General features: G+C 44.3%; 1 protein-coding gene across 2 annotated transcripts in view; it reads right to left on the bottom strand.

Moving 5' to 3' along the window:
• Positions 1 to 21,809, bottom strand: part of ITGA6 (integrin subunit alpha 6) — a 144,172-nt gene that overhangs the window by 32,719 nt on the left and 89,644 nt on the right. For both annotated transcript variants that reach the window (XM_082260297.1, XM_082260298.1), the window contains exons 9-13: positions 17,696 to 17,823; positions 17,501 to 17,602; positions 7,575 to 7,636; positions 3,764 to 3,906; positions 3,025 to 3,171 (exon numbers count right to left, since the gene is read on the bottom strand). In XM_082260297.1, coding sequence (XP_082116423.1) covers positions 3,025 to 3,171; positions 3,764 to 3,906; positions 7,575 to 7,636; positions 17,501 to 17,602; positions 17,696 to 17,823 — 582 coding nt within the window. The remainder of the gene's footprint in view (positions 1 to 3,024; positions 3,172 to 3,763; positions 3,907 to 7,574; positions 7,637 to 17,500; positions 17,603 to 17,695; positions 17,824 to 21,809) is intronic.

The following is a 21,809-nucleotide window of genomic DNA, read 5'->3' on the forward strand; positions in this document are numbered from 1 at the left end:
TATATATATATATATATGTAGGTATACTTGTATATCTATATATATATATATATATATATATATATATATATATATATATATAATGTACAGTAAAACTGCAGGAAAGGGCACTGGGGGGCAAACTAATGTCAATTTATTTTATTTTGTAATGTAATCCAATAGGATTACAATATATCAGTGTGTTTGTGTGTTTTACTTTTCAAATTTGCCCCCGGTTCCACCCCCCTGCGAGCGTCACGTCACAGGAGACGGAAGCCGGGGCTCACAATATCGGGCGGAAGATCCGGCCGCCGTATGCTTCAGGGACACATCGCGGGATCCCGGGGACAAGGTAAGTAACCTCTACCAGGATCCAGCGATGCTCCCTGGCAGTACTCCGAGTGTGGCTCGAGATTACCGCTAATGCCACTGAAATTCCATCCTGAGCCACACTTGGGAATACCGCCAGGGAGGTTAAGTGCATTTGATGTTAATGTAGTCTATTAAATAATATTCTGTCCATTTGGATGCATTAATAAAAAATGTGCCTCAACGTGTCTACCATTAATGTGCACTTATGCGCGTTTATCTATGTTCATGCGTTTATTTTCTGCCCAAATGCTCCTCTCCGGAGCACGCTGGTGATACTTTTTTTTTTTTTTTAGTCTATAAGCGTCTGTCTGCATATATGCACGGACACAAAGGGGTTGATTTACTAAAACTGGAGAGTGCAAACTCTGGTGTAACTCTGCACCGAAACCAATCAGCTTCCAGTTTTTTTTGTCAAAGCTTAATTGAACAAGCTGAAGTTAGAAGCTGATTGGCTACCATGCACAACTGCACTAAATTCTGCACTTCTAGTTTTCATAAATTGACCCCATAGGCTAACATATAGGTCAGGCATCACTAAATGGCGGCCCGCGGGCCAAGTCCGGACCCAATCGATGTTCCGTCCGGCCCCGCAGGGGTCGCGCCATTTAGGATCTGTTTTTTCCCTCTGCCGCCGCCGATGCAGCTGCAGCTCTGTCTTTACAGAGCTGATATCGGAGGAGCAGCGCAGTGATTCACGGATGACGGGGGCTGGTACAGTTAACTGATTGGTTGCTAGAAGTGCCCTGTATTCTAGCAACCAATCAGTTACCTGGGGCAGGTCCCGCCCTCCGTCCATCCCTTTGCTGCACTTCCAATGTCAGCTGCTGTGCCTCCGATGTCAGCCACGCTGCCCTGTTTAAGGTAGGACAGGGAAGAGGCACTGCTAATGTAAAGGGGGAAAGAGGGGTGATATCAAAGAGGCAGAAAAGTAAAGGAGTGATATGAAGGGGGATGGGGTTCTACAAAGGGGGTGAGGATTGGAATGTGAAGGGGGGCTGGAGACTGCAGTGTGAAGGGGGGTTTTTTAAAAAAAGAAGACCATAGGAATGTCTGAGGGTGCTATAAAGGGGGTGAGGACAGGAATGTTAATGGGGGGCTGGGGACTGCAGTGTGAAGGAGGGGCACAATAATATGGGGGAGGACAGTTATGTGAAGGGGGTGCTATAAAGGGGGGAGGACAGTTATGTGAAGGGGGATGCTATAAAGGGGGGGCAGTTATGTGAAGGGGGTGCTATGAAGGGGGGAGGACAGTTATATGAAGGGGGTGAGGACAGTTATGTGAAGGGGGGTGCTGTGAAGGGGTGCTATAAAGGGGGGGGGGGGGACAGTTATGTGAAGGGGGTGCTATAAAGAGGATGAGGACAGGAATGTGAAGGGGGTGCTGTACAGGGGGTGAGGACAGAAATGTGAAGGGGGGCTGGGGACTGCAATGTGAAGGAGCGGTACTATAAAGGGGGCGAGAACAGGAATGTGAAGGGTGGGTGATATGAAAGAAGCTTGGAATTGCAATTTAAAGTAGGGGGTGATATAAAGGGGGGCTGCTGACAAAAATGTGAAGGGCTGAGGACTGTAATGTGAAGGGGGGATGATGTACAGGGGGACTGAGAACACTGATGTAATAAAAAGGATTGTGATGTGAAGGATCGTAGACTAGGTTCACATTATTGCGTAACGCGCGTAGGCGGCCCATTTATTTCAGTAGGCTGCCTTGTAAGCAGAAACGCAGAAAAATAAGTCCCTAACCTCCTTTTTTTTTTTTTTTTCTTTTTAATTGCGCCATACCAAGCTGCATGGTACTGTGGCACCATGTGATGTGGCACTCGTAAAGACGCGCCATGTTTGCGCATTGTGCAGAGGTGCCATTGAGAGCCAAACATATGATTCGGACCTCGGTTGCACGAAAATTTTACCTACTGGACCTTCATGAATTTTAATTCATTACCCCTGATATAGGTGCATTTACAAGCTGAAAAAATCAACGCCAAATACCTGTAAAAGTGGCGTTCTTTGCTGCCCAGTGTGAATGAGGCCTAAAAGCAACATGCATAGTGCAGGATCCTATTTGTCGAAGAATGTGTTCCCAATGTAGCTGGGTGCAGTATTGTGCACATGCAGGGCCGGCGCAACAACCAGGCGGACCAAGCGGCCGCTTGGGGCGGGCAGGTCCGCAGCCGGGGATGGGGCGGAAAAAATAACCTTTTTTTTTTTTTTTTTTTTTTTTTAAACTACTTTATTATCCGGAGTTGCCGCAATTTACAATTAAATGTCCCGCGCTCGGGCAGACGTGGCGGCCGGGGGGCGGAGCAGTGCGCCCCGACCCGCCCATTCTGTGACAATAGCGAATGAGAATTCGCTATTGTTACACGGATCCTCCTCCTGGCCAATCAGGGAGCGGGTCCTCCCGCTTCCTGATTGGCCGAGAGGCAAACACCGTGCCATTGGACGAGGAGAACTGAGCACTCGGAGACGCGGGGAGCCGGGGAATGAAGAGAAGCTGCGACTGCGAGACCGTCCATGAGGTAAGTGCATGGGTCTCGCGGGGGGATCGCTGGCACTCTGCAATTGGCAGCACATGCAATGCAGAATCATACAACTAAATGTATAAACACCTCTAAATCTAACAGACATAAGCAAATTCATTTAAAAAAGCAGTAATAAAAATAAATGCGTTACCTCTGTTGTGATTGTTTTGGGCTCATTGGCATCCTGGATAGGGATAAGTTCTGGCAGTGAGCCACTTTGTCTCTTTTTCCGACGGATATTTTTAATATCCACAGTAAGAGACACAGGAATCTGTCGAAGTTTGTCTTTAATAGTTTCCTAAGAGAGCAAAACAACTGTAAGTCTGCTGTACTCCGGGGGATTGATTTACTAAAGAACTGTTCACATAGTGAATGCTCACTAGAATGAGTAAATAGAATGAAGTTATATTATTATGGTTTACTTAGGGCTGGTTGTTCTCACGCACCTCATCTAAAAGTCCCAATCTTTTTTCCTTAATTTCCATCACAGGGATGGAGACGCAGAGTTTTACCTGGCTTGTGTCTCATTCAAAGTCCCAAAACTGCCCATACTTAACCTATTAACTTCAATCATCCAATCATGTTTTTTAAAACTTTTCTTGCTCGTGAATGGGTATTTACCTTGTTCCGCCCAGCGGAAAAAAAAAAACTATTGGATGGGCACCTTAAGGACCACAACATACAGGGGTATGCAATGTGCGGTTAACAGTAGACACACGAGCACATCATAGGTTGAACTGGATGGACTGGTGTCTTTTTTCAACCTCACTAACTATGTAACTATGTAACACGGTATCCCTTTATCAAGGTGCAGGAAAGACCACATGACCACTTCCCCCTTTTACTTTCAATATCTGTCCTAACAAGTGTCTGTCAACTGCTGCCCTTACCTGTACAAATAGAACTTTCTGGAAACATCTGTCTTGGCCTTGTTGTCGTAAGGTTACTGTTCCTGGATCTACTAAATTGGCAATCCTGGAGGACAAACCTAATTTGGTCCTTTCACTTTCCACATCCAGAGTGTAGCCGAGTGCTGTAGGAAGCCAAAGAGAAGACTTAGGTATAGACTAATGCATAGTTATCATTTCTTACAACAGGAAAACTACAGGCAAAAAGTTTTTCTCATTTTGAATAGGGTAATGGAGGGTTCTTTTTTTATTTATTTTTTGCCATCTTTGTCCCATTAGGGAAATTTCCCTTCACTTCCTATCCCATAGCCAAAACAGGAAGTAAGAGGAAATCCCTGCAAATTAAGGAAATCCCTTGGAACCCCTAGGTCACCAGATCTTGTGTCCCCATTGGAAGATTTTCCCTCTATCACTTTTCTGGGGACAACCCAAACTTTGAAATTTTATTTTTCTTTCACTTTCAGTGATAATGGTAAACAGGACAAATAGAGAGGGTGAATCTCCCTAAAGGTGACACTAAATAAAGCAATACATATCTGACAGGTGTTCTTATCTCTCTTCATTTTATCTAAAACTAAAAAAAAATGTGCATTTAGTAATACTTTAAAGCCCATCTCCACAAAAAACAGTTTTACTTACCTGATCCTCCTCTTGCCCGGCAGCCAACACTCTCCTTTACTCTCTTACACTCCAGCAGTTGACTGTCCATCAGCATCCACATGTCAAATGCAGGACTTTGGGCTCTGCATTAGACTTGATGACATCAGAGGGCCTACAACCACCCGAGCACAGGGGGAGAGACTGCAAGGACCGGTCTTACAGCCTGGAGGGAGCTTGGATGAGGAGGATCAGGTAAGTAAAATAGTTTTTTTTTTTTTTTTTTTGTGGAGATGGACTTTAAAGTATACCTAAAGGCACAACTATTTTCTTATTTTTTTCAGTTTTGGATAGAGTGGAGAGAGATTAGAACACTGGTCAGGTTTTTTGCTGTCTGTGCAAGAGGGAGATTCACCCTCTCTATTTGTCCTGTTTACCATTATCACTGAAAGTCTCAAAGTTTGGATTGTCACCAGAAAAGTGATAGAGGGAAAATCTTCCAATGGAGACCCTAGTTCTGGAGATGTGGGGGCCTCAAGGTATTCCCTTAATTTGCAGGGGTTTCCTCTCACTTCCTGTTTTGGCTATGGGACAGGAAGTGAAGGTAAATCTCCCTAATGGGACACAGATGGAAAAAAAGTTTTTACCCCTTAAGCTAAACAAGCAGTTTAGTGGTGGTGCTGGTGGGGCAGCTCCACTGCAAGGTAGCATTTTTCCTTTCCTTAAAGTTCAGCTTTAAGGTCACTTTCACACAGGCGGATCTGAACGGACGCCCCATGCATCTCTATGAGACATGTCCGCTGACATCCGATCCTTAAGGTAACATTCATATATATATATATATATATATATACTGTATATACACAGTATCTCACAAAAGTGAGTACACCCCTCACATTTTTGTAAATATTTTATTCTTTCTTTTCATGTGACAACACTGAAGAAATTACACTTTGCTACAATTATTATTATGTAGGATTTATATAGCGGCAACAGTTTGCGCAGCGCTTTATTTAAAGTAGTGAGTGTACAGCTTGTATAACAGTGTAAATTTGCTGTCCCCTCAAAATAACTCAACACACAGCCATTAATGTCTAAACCGCTGGCAAAAAAAGTGAGTACACCCCTAAGTTAAAATGTCCAAATTGGGCCCAAAGTGTAAAAATTTTGTGTGGCCACCATTATTTTCCAGCACTGCCCTAACCCTCTTAGGCATGTAGTTCCCCAGAGCTTCACAGATTGCCACTGGAGTCCTCTTCCACTCCTCCATGATGACATCACGGAGCTGGTGGATGTTAGAGAAATAGAGACCTTGCGCTCCTCCACCTTCTGTTTGAGGATGCCCCACAGATGCTCAATAGGGTTTAGGTCTGGATACATGCTTGACCAGTCCATCACCTTTACCCTCAGCTTCTTTAGCATGACAGTGTTCGTCTTGGAGGTGTGTTTGGGGTTGTTATTATGTTGGATTACTGCCCTGCGGCCCAGTATCTGAAGGGAGGGGAACATGCTCTGCTTCAGTATGTCACAGTACATGTTGGCATTCATGGTTCCCTCAATGAATTGTAGCTCCCCAGTGCCGGCAGCACTCATGCAGCCCCAGACCATGACACTCCCACCACCATGCTTGACTGTAGGCAAGACACACTTGTCTTAGTACTCCTCACCTGGTTGCCCCCACACACACTTGACACCATCTGAACCAAATAAGTTTATCTTGGTCTCATAAGACCACAGGACATGGTCCCAGTTATCCATGTCTTTAGTCTGCTTGTCTTTAGCAAACAGTTTGCGGGCTATCTTGTGCATCATCTTTAGAAGAGGCTTTCTTTTTGGGACAACAGTCATGCAGACCAATTTGATACAGTGTGCGGCGTATGGTATGAGCACTGACAGGCTGACCCCCCCCCCCCACCCCTTCAACCTATGCAGCAATGCTGGCAGCACTCATACATCTATTTCCCAAAGACAACCTCTGGATATGATGCAAAATATGTGCACTCAACTTCTTTGGTCGACCATGGCGAGGCCTGTTCTGAGTGGAACCTGTCCTGTTAAACCGCTGTATGGTCTTGGCCACCGTGCTGCAGCTCAGTTGTAGGGTCTTGGCAATCTTCTTATAGCTTAGGCCATCTTTATGTAGAGCAACAATTCTTTTTTTCAGATCCTCAGTTAAAGCGATAACACCAAATTTAACGCACCTGCTCCTCATTCACACCTGAGACCTTGTAACACTAACGAGTCACATGACAGCGGGGAGGGAAAATGGCTAATTGGGCCCAATTTGGACCTTGCCACTTAGGGGTGCACTCACTTTTGTTGCCAGCGATTTAGAAATTAATGGCTGTGTGTTGAGTTATTTTGAGGGGACGGCAAATTTACACTGTTATACAAGCTGTACACTCACTACTTTACATTGTAGCAAAGTGTCATTTCTTCAGTGTTGTCACATGAAAAGATAGAATAAAATATTTACAAAAATGTGAGGGGTGTACTCACTTTTGCGAGATACTGTATATCTATCTATCCATCTATCTATCTATCTATCTATCTATCTATCTATCTATCTATCTATCTATCTATCTATCTATCTATCTATCTATCTGTAAATATCTATATCTATATATAGATATAGATAGATAGATATGTCTATATCTATATCTATATAGATAAAGGTATATATATATATATATATATAGATACATATGTATATTATCACTAATACATGATGAGGGATTCCCAGAGCACTATGGCTTATATGAAGAGAGAGCATACTGCTTCTGTTTGAAATCTCAAATTGAGAAGTTCAAAGGGAGAGAGGTGATCACTTTTCTGATCAATGTTGTATATGTAACTTTCAGATTCAGCTACTGCGTGAAAAAAAAAAAAAAAAAATCAAAATGAAAATACAAAACCTCTACACAGTCATAGTGGGAAATTACTAAAACTGGAGCAGACCAAATCCAGAGCAGCTGTGCGTAGTAACCAATCAGCTTTTAACTTCAGCTTGTTCAGTTGAAAACGAAAGAAAGAAGCTGATTGGTGGCCATGTAAAGCTGCACCAGATTCTAACTGCTCCAGTTTTAGTAAATTCCCCTCACAGTTCCATCCTTGTTGTCTCAGAGATGCTGTAATTTACATTACAAATGATATAACTATAACTAGAAAGCTAATAAGAAAAATTAAATGCACTTACTTAGAGTTGGATTGTAATTTAGTGGCACAGCAGTATACGACAAACAGACATCCACTGTCAAACTAAACAATAAAAAAACATTAATTAGAAAGGTTTATATGTTTGGTTGTATTTAGTTGAAGCTGAAATCTGGGCAGATATAAAAAAGCAACTAATGCAACTCTGTATTCATTAATACATCATTAAGTGTATTTTGTAAATGCAAGCAATGTAAGTATCTGAACTTGACATAGCATCAGCTTCTTGCAGTCCACAGTACAGCAGAACTCAGAAGAGGGGTAAAGTAGAAGCAGCACAAGTAGCCAATGAGATGTGCTTCAGTACAATGACAGGGAGATAAGCCTCATCAATCTGCTGCTTCTCCATTGTTGTCTAATTACAGGGTGAGAGTGGGGAAGGGGCCTGTAGGTGAAAATAAACTGCAGTAAAGAAAGAGCAGGTTCCCTCCCAAGACTGCACTGTAGGACAGAGTTGTGCAGATCTCAGAACTGGATGGACAGAAATACAAATCCCAGCTGTATGAATTGTATCTGTGTATTAGGTGTTCATCTTTAACGTATATGTAAATCCTAACTGAATTTAAGGGGTGAATGTTTTTTTGTTTTTTTTTTAAATCATGAAAAGGGGTCAATTTTTTAATGTTGTCACCCAAGAATTATACAACTCTTCCCCAAGATTTACTCAATTTTCACATAAGATTTAATTAGTAAAATGTAAATCTTACGTAAAAGCTGTGTAAATACGTTAACAAATCAACCCCTTAGTTTTCTAAAACACTGTATACAGTGAGGTGAAAAAATTTTGATCCCCTGCTGATTTTGTACATTTGCCCACTGACAAAGAAATGATCAGTCTATAATTTAATGGTAGATTTATTTTAACAGTGAGAGACAGAATAACATAAAAAAAAACACGTTTAAAAAAAGTTATAAATTGATTTGCATTTTAATGAGTGAAAAAATTATTTGCCCTCTTCGCAAAACATGACTTAGTACTTGGTGGCAGAACCCTTGTTGGCAATCACAGAGGTCAGACGTTTCTTGTAGTTGGCCACCAGGTTTGCACACATCTCAGGAGGGATTTTGTCCCACTCCTCTTATCAGATCCTTTTCAAGTCATTAAGGTTTGGAGACTGACATTTGGTAACTTGAACTTTCAGCTGCATCTACACATTTGGGATTAGGATTTGGAGACTGGCTAGGCCACTCCAGGACTTAACCACTTAAGGACCACCCCACGTACATCAGGGCAGCCCTTAAGTGCAAAGTCACATAACTGTATGTGATTTTGTGGATGGGCTGTAGGGGGCACGCCCGCTGTGATTGGACACAGTGGGAGCTAATCAGCGGGTCCAGCGGCCACCACCTGCGATTGTAAATAAGGCAGACCACCGTTCTGACAGGGAGAGAGAGATCTTGTGTTCCTACTAATCAGGAACACTGATCTCTTTCTTCCTGCAGTCAGTCCATCCCCCACAGTTAGAAAGCATTCCCTAGGAGCACACTTAACCCCTTAATCGCCCCTGATGTTAACCCCTTCCCTGCCAGTGTCATTTATACAGTAACAGTGCATATTTTTAGCATTGATCACTGGTCCCCAAAAAGAGTCACTTAGTGTCAGATTTGTCCACCGCAATGTCACAGTCCCGCTAAAAATCAGTGATCGCCGTCATTACTAATAAAAACAATTTTAAAAAAAGTCCATAAATCTATCCCATAGTTTTTAAACACTATACCTTTTGCGCAAAGCAATCAATATACGCTTTTTAGGATTTCATTTTTTTTTGCTTATAACGTCAACCTACCACGCAAATGTCAGTTAAAGCAATGCAGTGCCGAATCTCAAAAAATGACTTGGTCATTTAGGGTGTAAAACCTTCCGGAGCGGAAGTGGTTAATGTGTTTCTTCTTGAGCTACTCCTTTGTTGCCTTGGCCATGTATTTTGGGTCGCTGTCATGCTGGAAAACCCATTCACGACCCATTTTCAATGCCCTGGCAAGGAGGTTCTCACCCAAGATTTGACTGTACAAGTCCCTGTCCATCGTCTCTTTGATGCGGTGAAGTTGTCCTGTCCCCTTAGCAGGAAAACACCCCCAAAGCATAATGTTTCCACCTCCATGCTTGACGGTAGAGATGGTGTTCTTTGGGTAATAGTCCACATTTTCCTTCCTCCAAACATGGCGAGTTGAGTTGATGCCAAAGAGCTTGATTTTGGTCTCATCTGACCATTACAATTTCACCCAGTTCTCCTCTGAATTATTCAGATGTTTATTAGCAATCTTCAGATGGGCCTGTACATGTGCTTTTTTAGAGCAGGGGGACCTTGTGGGTCCTGCAGGATTTCAGTCCTTCACGGCGTAGTGTGTTACCAATTGTTTTCTTGGTGACTACGGTCCCAGCTGCCTTTAGATCATTGACAAGATTCTCCCGTGTAGTTCTGGGCTGATTCCTTACCGTTCTCATGATCACTGTAACTCCACGAGGTGAGATCTTACTGGAGCCCCAGACCGAAGGCTTTTTTATTATGTGTTTCTACCAAAAATACGAATAATTGCACAAACAATTGTCACCTTTTCACCAAGCTGCTTGGCGACGGTCTCGAAGCCCAGTCCAGCCTTGCGTAGGTCTACAATCTTGTTCCTGACATCCTTGGACAGCTCTTTGGTCTTGGCCATGGTGGAGAGATTGGAATCTGATTGATTGATTGATTGCTTTTGTGGACAGATTTCTTATATACAGGTAAAAAGCTGAGATTAGGAGCACTCCCTTTAAGAGAGTCCTCATAATCTCGGCTCGTTACCTGTATAGATGACACCTGGTGTCAGGGAAATGGCCATAGGAGAACTGGCAACATTGCCAGTAATAGAAATGGACGCTCCTGACTCAACTGACACAGCCCTCTGCTGGCCTGTCAGGGAAATGGCCATAGGAGAACTGGCAACATTGCCAGTAATAGAAATGGATGCTCCTGACTCAACTGACACAGCCCTCTGCTGGCCTGTCAGGGAAATGGCCTATAAAAGGTGGCCATAGGATCACACTCATTGCTGGATTATCTCTCAGCTTCCTGTGTTTCCTGTGCTTCCTGTTTCCTGTTTGGATTTCCTGTTGTGACTTGGTTTGTTCCTGATTCTGTTTGATCTCCTGCTCCTGGTTTGACCCTTGGCTTCTCCCACTGACCTTGCTTCCGTTACCTACTGTGTATGACCCCGGCTTGCTTCAAGACCTCGGCTATTCTGGTTGTCTCCTGTGCATGACCTCGGCTTGTACCACGGTTTCCGCTACTAGAGACTATTCCTTGGCACAAGGTAGCCCGGCTGCTTCAGAGCCTTGAAGACTCATACCCTGCTGCGATTCCAGCCTGTTCCAGTTCGCTCTCGGATTGCTCTGGTTCTACCTACCTGCCTGCAGCTGGTAACCCGTGCCACTTGGGGCGCCACACCCTTTGTACCATCTCCAGGGGTGTGCCGCACTGAGCCGCAAGGGGAGCCCTCTCAGCACCTCGGCCTCGGATCAGGTAACCCTGACAGTATAATCCAGCCATGTCAGAGGCCGACAGAGGTGCTTCCCCACTCGTGGCTCTATGCCAGCAGGTCACTGCCCTTACCCAGGCAGTACAGCGTCTGCAGGAGGGATACTTCCAACTGGAAGGTCGACTGCAACATCTGACAACTTCTCCTGCTCCTGCGGATCCCAGTCCTTCATCCACCAGCACAGTTTCTGCTCCATCCCTCCCGGGACAGCCAGTTTCCTCCCACACTATGATGGTTCCTCCCCCTGAGCCACGGGTGCCAATACCTGAACGCTTCTCTGGTGAACGGAAGAAATTCAGGGCCTTCAGAAACGCATGCCAACTATACCTGGCCCTCCAGCCTAGGACTTTCACTTCAGAGACTGTAAAGGTTGGGTTTGTGATTTCATTACTGTTGGAGGAGCCACAGGCCTGGGCCCATGGCCTGCTGGAGCAAAAGGACCCTGCTCTCAATTCTATTGACACCTTCTTTGATCTAATGGCCCAACTTTATGATGATCCTCAGCGTGTGGCTACGGCTGAGGCTACCTTGCATTCCCTCCAGCAGGGAAAACGCCCCGCCGAAGATTACACAGTAGAGTTCCGCAAGTGGTCCACTGATACGTGCTGGAATGAGGCGGCCCTCAGGTACCAATACCGTCTGGGATTATCCGAATCTCTTAAGGATGAGTTGGCCAGGGTAGAGACTCCCACTACTCTAGAGGGACTGATTCAACTTACTATCCAGCTCGATAGGCGCCTCCGGGAGCGTCGGTTTGAGCGCTCACAGACTTCTCGCCCAACCTGGATGTTGCCTAGGGCCCCTTACCACTTCACTCCAACACCAGCACCTTTCCCCGCTACCCATGCAGAGGATGAACCAATGCAGATCGGCCAAGTGCGTTCTTCACTAAGTGCAGATGAAAGACAACGCCGCCGACACGCCAATCTTTGTCTCTACTGCGGAGGGTCTGGACACTTCCTACGAAACTGCCCCGTGAGACCCCGTAAGTTCCTCCCACAAAGCCCTTACTTCCAAGTTTCCGGATCTTTTCCGTCTCATCTCGTTCTTCCTGTCTCACTACAGGTGGCGGAAGAGGAGGTCCGGCTCCTAGCCATAGTTGATTCGGGGGCTTGCAGCTGTTTTATGGACTTGACTTTGGCAAGAAGACTCCGTGTACCCCTCTGCAATAAACGTCAGCGACTTGAGGTACATCTGGCCGATGGTTCCTTGCCCAGTTCTGGACTTGTCACCCAGGAAACCAAGCCCATCCTCACAATAACAAACTCTGGCCACCAGGAATTCATTTGTTTTGACATCCTTTGCTCTCCCATGTTCCCCATCATCCTGGGAATTCCCTGGTTGCAAGCCCATAATCCACAGATTAACTGGGCCAAGAAGGAGATTTCCTTTACCTCTTCCTACTGCCTGCAACACTGCTTCGTTCCTGGGGTTAGCAGTCCCGCCAGTTGTTCAACCATCCAATCAATTCCAGATGTCGGTCAGGCTATACCTACAGTCTATCACGAGTTTTTGGATGTTTTTGATGAGAAGGCGGCCAATGTTCTCCCACCTCATCGGCCTTACGACTGCCCCATTGAACTGCTTCCTGGTGCCGAGATTCCTTTCGGACGTATATTTCCGTTATCTGAGGTTGAGCTAGAAACTTTACGACTGTATATTAATGAGAACCTTGAAAAGGGATTCATCCGCCCTTCTTCCTCCCCCGCTGGAGCTGGAATTTTTTTTGTCGGGAAGAAAGATGGTTCACTAAGGCCATGTGTGGATTACAGGGAACTTAACAAAATTACGATTAAAAACCGATACCCACTTCCCCTCATCCCTGAACTTTTCCAAAGGTTCCGAACTGCCCAGCTCTTTACTAAACTTGATCTACGGGGAGCTTACAATCTTGTTCGTATCCGGGAGGGGGACGAATGGAAAACGGCTTTCAGGACCCGGTTCGGACATTTTGAATATTTAGTTATGCCATTCGGATTATGTAACGCCCCAGCCACGTTCCAGCACTTCGTAAACGATATTTTCCGGGAATTTTTGGACTATTTCGTAATCGTTTACCTAGATGACATCCTCATCTTCTCTGCTACCCTGGATCTCCACAGAGCTCACGTGAAAAAAGTCCTTGCGACTCTGAGGAAGCACGGTTTATACATTAAAGCAGAAAAGTGCGAATTTGAAAAGACTTCCATCCAATTCCTGGGTCTTATTATATCTACCAAGGGAATCGCAATGGACCCACAAAAGGTGAAAGCTATCCTTGAATGGCCAGCCCCTTCAGACAAGAAGGGTGTTCAACGATTCATAGGATTTGCTAATTTTTACAGAAGATTTGTAAAAGACTTTTCAGCTATCATTTCACCGATTACGCAGTTGACTCGCCAGCAGACCAGATTCAAATGGTCCCCAGAAGCTCAGGCAGCATTTGACAAACTCAAAGGACTGTTCACCTCTGCACCAGTCTTACAGCACCCAGATCCGGCTTTACCCTTTGTGTTAGAGGTAGACGCCTCAGAAATAGCCACAGGAGCCATATTGTCTCAGCGCCAAGGACCTAAGGCCCTACTTCACCCTATTGCCTTTTTCTCTCAAAAGATGAGCCCCTCAGAGAGAAATTACGATGTGGGTGACCGAGAACTGTTGGCCATTAAAACCGCCTTGGAGGAGTGGAGATATTTATTGGAAGGTGCCGCCCACCCAATTTTGATCTTCACTGATCATAAAAATTTAGAATACCTGAGGGCCGCTAAACGTCTGAGACCACGACAGGCCCGGTGGGCTTTATTTTTCTCAAGATTTAATTTCCACATAACTTACCGACCAGGCTCCAAGAACGGGAAAGCAGACGCCCTCTCCCGAATGTTCCCTGATGCCCCCGAGTCTGTGGAACCAAGTACTATTCTGTCAGCACAACATTTTTTCCTGATCCAGCCAGAATTAAAATCCTCAATTAAACAGGCATCCACCCAGTACGCGGACACAGAAATACCCCCCTTGGAGAGTCGAGACGGGTTCCTTTGGCACCAGGACAAAGTTTTCATTCCCCAACCAGTCAGGCTCCAAGTTCTAAAGACTTTCCATGACCATCAGCTGGCCGGACATTTTGGTGTACGAAAGACCCTTGAGCTTATCCAACGCTCCTTCTGGTGGCCCAGTTTAAGGAAGGATTGCCAGTCTTATGTTAGCTCCTGCGTTGTCTGTCAGCGCAACAAGGGGTCCAACACCAAGTCCTGGGGTCTGTTAAGGCCTCTACCCATCCCTGAGCAACCCTGGAAGATGATCTCATTGGACTTTATTGTTGACTTACCTTCATCTGGGGGTTTTACTACCATCTTGGTGGTAGTGGATCGTCTGACCAAAATGGCCCACTTCCTGCCCATGACCGGCACTCCATCAGCCCCAGAAACAGCAAAAATATTCATCAAGGAAGTAATCAGACTACATGGGCTTCCGGATAATATTGTTTCCGATAGAGGAGTACAGTTCACCTCCAGATTCTGGAAGGATCTTTGTAAGACCTTGTCCATTAAAATATGTCTTTCTTCCGCTTACCATCCCCAAAGCAATGGCCAGACAGAAAGAACAAACCAGACGCTAGAACAGTATCTTCGTTGTTTCTGTACTTTTGCCCAAAATGACTGGATATCCCTTCTCTCATGTGCGGAGTTTGCATACAATAATTCGGTACATGCCTCCACTAACCAGTCCCCATTTTGGGCGAATTATGGGTTCCATCCCTCCTTTTTGCCCAATACCCTTCCGGAAGCATCTGTCCCTGCAGTCCAAGACCGGATTAATTCTATTCAGACGAACTACTTATTCCTTCAGGAGGCCGTCCAGAAAGCACAAACGGATTACAAGAGGTTCTATGATAAAAAGAAAAGAAATGAACCTACCTTTAAAAGAGGGGACAAAGTGTGGCTTTCCTCAGCTAATCTGAAACTTTCCTGCCCATCCCGAAAACTGGGTCCAAGATTCGTTGGACCCTTTGAGATCAAAAGGGAGGTCAACCCTGTGGCTTTCGAACTGGTTTTACCCAACTCCTACAAAATTCACCCAGTATTTCATGTATCTCTGGTAAAACCAGTTGTACCCAGCCCTTTTTCTGGTAGGCATGAATTACCCCCTCCTCCAGTCCTGGTGGAGGGTGAAGCGGAGTATGAAGTGGAGGCCATAATGGACTGCAGAAAGAGGGGTAGACAAACCCAGTACCTCATCAAGTGGAAGGGGTATTCTGCAGAGGAAAATTCCTGGGAGCCTGCAAATAATGTACACGCTCCTAGACTGATCCGGGAGTTCCACAACAGACACTCAGAGAGACTGGCCCGTCTGGGCATCCGGAGGCTGCCCCTCGGGGGGGGGGCAATGTCAGGGAAATGGCCATAGGAGAACTGGCAACATTGCCAGTAATAGAAATGGACGCTCCTGACTCAACTGACACAGCCCTCTGCTGGCCTGTCAGGGAAATGGCCATAGGAGAACTGGCAACATTGCCAGTAATAGAAATGGATGCTCCTGACTCAACTGACACAGCCCTCTGCTGGCCTGTCAGGGAAATGGCCTATAAAAGGTGGCCATAGGATCACACTCATTGCTGGATTATCTCTCAGCTTCCTGTGTTTCCTGTGCTTCCTGTTTCCTGTTTGGATTTCCTGTTGTGACTTGGCTTGTTCCTGATTCTGTTTGATCTCCTGCTCCTGGTTTGACCCTTGGCTTCTCCCACTGACCTTGCTTCCGTTACCTACTGTGTATGACCCCGGCTTGCTTCAAGACCTCGGCTATTCTGGTTGTCTCCTGTGCATGACCTCGGCTTGTACCACGGTTTCCGCTACTAGAGACTATTCCTTGGCACAAGGTAGCCCGGCTGCTTCAGAGCCTTGAAGACTCATACCCTGCTGCGATTCCAGCCTGTTCCAGTTCGCTCTCGGATTGCTCTGGTTCTACCTACCTGCCTGCAGCTGGTAACCCGTGCCACTTGGGGCGCCACACCCTTTGTACCATCTCCAGGGGTGTGCCGCACTGAGCCGCAAGGGGAGCCCTCTCAGCACCTCGGCCTCGGATCAGGTAACCCTGACACCTGGGAACCAGAAATCTTGCTGATTGACAAGGGGTCAAATACTTATTTAATTTATTAAAATGCAAACCTACCATTAAAATTATAGACTGATAATTTCTTTGTCAGTGGGCAAACGTACAAAATCAGCAGGGGATCAAATACTTTTTTCCCTCACTGTATTATAAGCAGTTGTCTTTTTTTAAATACTTATTTTCCCCCTTTTTTCTTCCTGTATTGCATCTCAGTGCTGTAGATTTCCTGCAGCCTCTCTGCAGCTACTTTCAGGCTACATGCACTTCAGCAGCGACTGTATGGAATGTTTAATGGCGGGTAGGCTGATGGACCATGGACCATGTCAGTACAACGTGTATTGAAAAAGCTACTTGTGCAGTATATCAGTAACCTGTGTTACAAGGCTAGGGCACAACTGGAAAACGGGCAAAGCATTGCCCCTCTATAACAGGAAGAGCTTGAACAAGGACCTTTACGTTATCATGTTCAAGCTTATATGAGATTTTAGCACATAGGTTTACATCTCCTTAAAGTGTCGGAGAAGAAAGTGTTCTTGTTTTGTTTGGCAGCCTTTCAACTTCTTCCTATTATTTTTATTATTATACAGAATTTATATAGTGCAAACAGTTTGCGCAGGGCTTTACAACCTTAGAGCAGACAGCACAGTTACAATACAATTTAAAGCGGTAGTATACTCCGCTATAAGACTTTTACCTACAGGTAAGTCTATAATAAGGCTTACCTGTAGGTACAATTTACGGTTTAGGAGATATTCAACCTGCATGCAGCCGCTGACGTCTGCGGCGCATGCGCTCTGAAGGTCCGGTGGACCTTCAGAGCTCTTTGCCGGATCTTGCCGGAAAGTGAAACTCCCGCACGTAAGCGCAGGAGTGACGTCATTGCAGCTCCGGTCACTCACAGCGCTGGAGCCACTGAGCCAGGAAGAGACGCCGAGGGAGCATGTCAGCTCCCTCAATGTTGTCCAGATGACCGTGCCGGGGCTTCATTCTAAGGTAAGTATTTCATAATGAGTTAGTATACGATGCATACTAGCTCATTATGCCTTTGTCCTGCAGGGTTTATTATTTTTTATTTTTTTTTTATAAGTATACAACTGCTTTAATACAGGAGGAATCAGAGGGTCCTGCTCATTAGAGCTTACAATCTAAGCCTATCATTTACCCCATGCAGAATGGAAAAAAGGGAGAACCTGATTGGCTGGCTATGAGTATTGTGTATATGTTCCTGTACTCATTTGTGATTCTGAGACACAATATTATGAAAACTGGGACATAAGTACTTAGTGCAAATATAAGCCAACTTCCTACCAGATTTTGCTTGGTGCAGCACAGTTCATATCTTTCTTATTGAAGTCAATTTTTTCTGGCGTCACTTTGATTGTCTTCTTGATGCTGATAACGGGACGTGCCCTTTCGTTAAAAAAATAAAATAAAATATTTAGCAATAAAGTTATGAGGCTTGCATAATCGTATATATTAGTGGGTACCATATTATTATCTTACCTGAAAACATTTATAGAATCTGATAACGACCCAATTGCTATATCTGGGTATAAATTTTTGTCTAGATCCATGTTTCCAGCAATAGAGTAACCAAATGTCCGAGTATTTGTGCTCTTCCCATCAATAATCTTCATTAAAAAAAAAACACACACCAAGCATTAGACTGTAATATGTGTTAAATGAGATGAAGGCTTCTACTTCACCAGAAGATAAATCTGTAGTGTTGCAAAGGTGTTCATAGACAAATATACATATTATATATACCTTCCTACAACATAAACCTGGCAATAACAAATCTATGGTCAGGAATTGGTAAGCCCTGTGTATATATCTTTCCTTTCTTACATTCATTTGGGGAAAGGGTTAAAACTTCTGTTGGGCCTTAAAGGATGTATGTGTCTAACTCAATTGCCAAACTTTCCCCCTTCCTATACTTCTCGTTTATTGTCTATTATAGAATTATTGTTCTGACTCCGACGTTTGTGGCGATACCTCATATGTGTGGTTTGAACACCGTTTACAGATGTTGGCGTGACCTACGTATGCATTCACCACTTTATTATTTATTTTATTCCTTTTTTTTTTTTTTTTTTTTTTACACTTTCCCTTCTAAAAAAAATTTTTGACCATTTTTTTTCCTATCATAAGGAATCTAATCATCCCTGATAGAAATAAGCAGTGACAGATCCCTTTTATGGAGCGATGTGGGGTCAATAAAACCCCACATCTCTCCTCTACAAATGCAAAGCATTGGATCAAAAATAAAAAAATTATCTAGTGCTTTAACAAAAAAAAAAAATGGCCTTGTTTACATTGGAAGTGATGTCATGATGTCGCCCTGATCCTCCTAGACCGTAGAGATGAGTGATCCAGTGGTGAATCCGCCGCTTGGACCACTTTTATTGGTTAGAGAATCGACGATTGAAAAAAACAATACTGGAGTTGTGGCAAATTGCTGCAGTCATTACCCTGGTATTTCATTGCTGACCGGGGGCATCATTTATCTTTGGCCTGGTCGGCAAGTGGTTAAAGAACAAGTTTAACCCCCCCCCAGCCTCTTAAAATGGCTGTAAATGTCTAAAATGAAAAATGAACAAGGCATAACCTTCTGTATGGTGTAATAGCCCCAATCCAAAGCACCAGGAGTGATTTCTAGCTTTTCTCTCCTCCCTCTGCTATTTACATGAGTCACGTGATCATTTATTAGGACATCAATCAATCCCAGGACATGGCAACAACCCCCTCACCCCTCCCGGGTGTCTGCCAGCCCCAGCTGTGGATGTTTTTCTTTAAGACTGTGTAGATGGAGTGTCCTTTCCATCCACTCAGGTCACAGATTACACCCAGCCCTCTTCTTTGTGCTGTGCAATGTGTGACACCAGAACAACACTCCCTGTCTTCTGGAGATTAGAAATGCTGTGTAAACTCTGTATTTTGAAGTGCTCTGGAGAAGAGAGGGTACAAGTTATGAAGGAGGATTTATTTTATCTCTACATATCATCTGAGGCTAGTCACTTCACTGGGTATATGTAAGGGTTTACAACCACTTTAAACTATCCTAAGCTGAAACTTATTGCCATAAACGAAACCACTTGCCGACCGCCAGCAGTACATATACTACGGCAGGTCGGCGTGAAACGACGTACCTGTATACATTGTTTCATGTAATAGCCAGTGGGGGCTCACACGCCAATTGGACAGAGGGGGAGCCAATCAACAGGTCCGGCGGACGTAATGTCTGCCAGTCACCCGCGATCCCTCCCCAGAGAGACCGAACGGCGGTCTGCCTATGTAAACAACAGACCACCGTTCTGTCACAGACGAACACAGGGATCTTGTTTTCCTTCTATTTAGGAACACGAATCTCTATGTTCATCTAGTGAGTCCATCCCACACACAGTTAGAAAGCACCCCCTTGAGACACACTTAACGCTTTGATTGCCCCTGATGTTAACCCCTTCCCTGCCAGTGTCATTAGTACAGTAACAGTGCATATGTTTAGCACTGAATACTGTAGTAATGTCACTGATCCCCTCAAAAGTGTCAAAAATGTCAGTTAGGTGTCTGATCTGTCTGCCACTATGTCACAGTCTCGCTAAAAATCACTGATCGCCGCCATTACTAGTAAACAAAAAATAAAATAAATAAAAATGCCATAAATCTTTCCCCTAGTTTGAAGATGGGATAACATTTGCGTAAACCAATCAATACACACTTATTGGGATTTTTTTTACCAACAATATGTGGCAAAATACATGTTGGCCTAAAAAAAGAAAATGTTCGATTTTTAATTAATTTTTTATTGGCTGTGTTTTATAGCAGAAAGTAAAAACTATATATTTTTTTCAGAATTGTCGCTCTTTTTATGTTTATAGCGCAAAAAATAAAAACCGCAGAGGTGATCAAATGCCACCAAGAGAAAGCTCCTTTTTGTGGGAAAAAAAGGACATCAATTGTATTTGGGTACAGCGTCACATGACCGTGCAATTGTCAGGTAAAGTAATGCAGTGCCGTATCTCAAACAAATGGCCTGGTCATTAAGGGGGCAAGTCCTTCCGGTCAGGAAGTGGTTAAAGTATGACTACAGGCTTCTATATGACATTGTAAACAAGTAGCGAATCCAGTTACTCACAGGCCTCACAAAATAAAAACAAAACTCCTTTTCCACCCCTGACTGAGCCAAATCCCCCCTTATTTATGACTCACAGGCTCCCCCTGCCAGGCAGCTCAAAATAGGAGCATTCCAGTAACAGGAGCAATGCTGTCAAACCACAAGGCAGTGGGCAGAAGTAGGTGTGGCCAGGAGCTGATTGACAGGCCAAAGGTTTGTGACTCAACAGTGACAATGTTAATAGCCATGCCCCCTGCAACATTTTTTTCATTCCACATATGTGTAAGAAGGCACAGCCTATATGGGGGTGACAACTCTGTTTTGAATTCAGGAGCAGTGCAGCATTATTGCCACACCATCACAGAAAGGTGCATTAGGGGGATTACACTGGCAGGCTCAATAGGTATTTGTGGGACTTTGCAGGGGGACCACAACTGTGAGTGCAAACACAGTATACATAAATTAAAGTGATGTAGTGCACTTTTATTTTTTTATTTTAAATCTTTGTTTAAAATTAAAGGCAAACTTATCCTTTAAGTGAACCTGCTGCTTTGCTTTGCATATTAACTTTAACCACTTGCCGGCCGCCTAACGTACTTTTACTGCAGCAAGTCGGCTCCCCTGTGCAAAATCACATACCTGTACGTCATTTCATACAGGGGATCCAGGGGGTATGTGGCGCCACCGGTGGCGCGATTGCACGCTGATTGGCTAGAGGGGGAGCCAATCAGTGGGTCCGGCGGACCCAATGTCTGCTGGCCACCCACGATTGTTCCTGAGAGACACAGAAAGGCAGTCTGCCTATGTAAACAAGGCAAATCGCCATTCTGACAGGGAGGAAGAGAGAGATCTTGTGTTCCTGCTAAGCAGGAACAATGATATCAGTCTTCCCCCAGTCAGAGCAACCCACACACACAGTTAGAAAGCGCTCCCAGGGAACACATTTAACCCTTTGATGTTAACCCCTTTCCTGTCAGTGTCATTAGTACAGTGACAGTGCATATTTTTTAGCACTGATCACTGTAATAATGTCATATACAATAGTGCAGCGCTAAGAGTTAATATTCAAACACTTAAAAATGTAAATGCAAAGCAGATATAATAAATGACCAAAACTGAGAAAAGGAAGACAAAATACAGTCCTTACATTTACATTTGTATGTGTTTGAATATCAACTCTTAGTGCTGCACCATTGTATGTGATATTTATTGGGAGTTTATATATTCTGACTTTCAGTGCTGGCTGCTCTTTTTTGACTCAAGTTTTTTACATTTTTTTTTGTTTACACTGTAATAATGTCACTGGTCCCCAAAGTGTCAAAAGTATCAGTTAGGTGTCCGATTTGTCCACCGCAATGTCGCAGTCCCACCATAAGTCGCTGATCGCCGCCAAAAAATAAATAAATAAATAAGAAATTCAATAAACATATTCCACAGTTTGGAGCCACTATAACTTTTAGGCAAAGCAATTAATATACGCCTTTTGGGATCTTTTTACCAAAA

The sequence above is a fragment of the Pelophylax lessonae genome (assembly GCF_965119305.1).
Source record: "Pelophylax lessonae genome assembly, chromosome: 6".
NCBI classification, from domain to species: domain Eukaryota; kingdom Metazoa; phylum Chordata; class Amphibia; order Anura; family Ranidae; genus Pelophylax; species Pelophylax lessonae.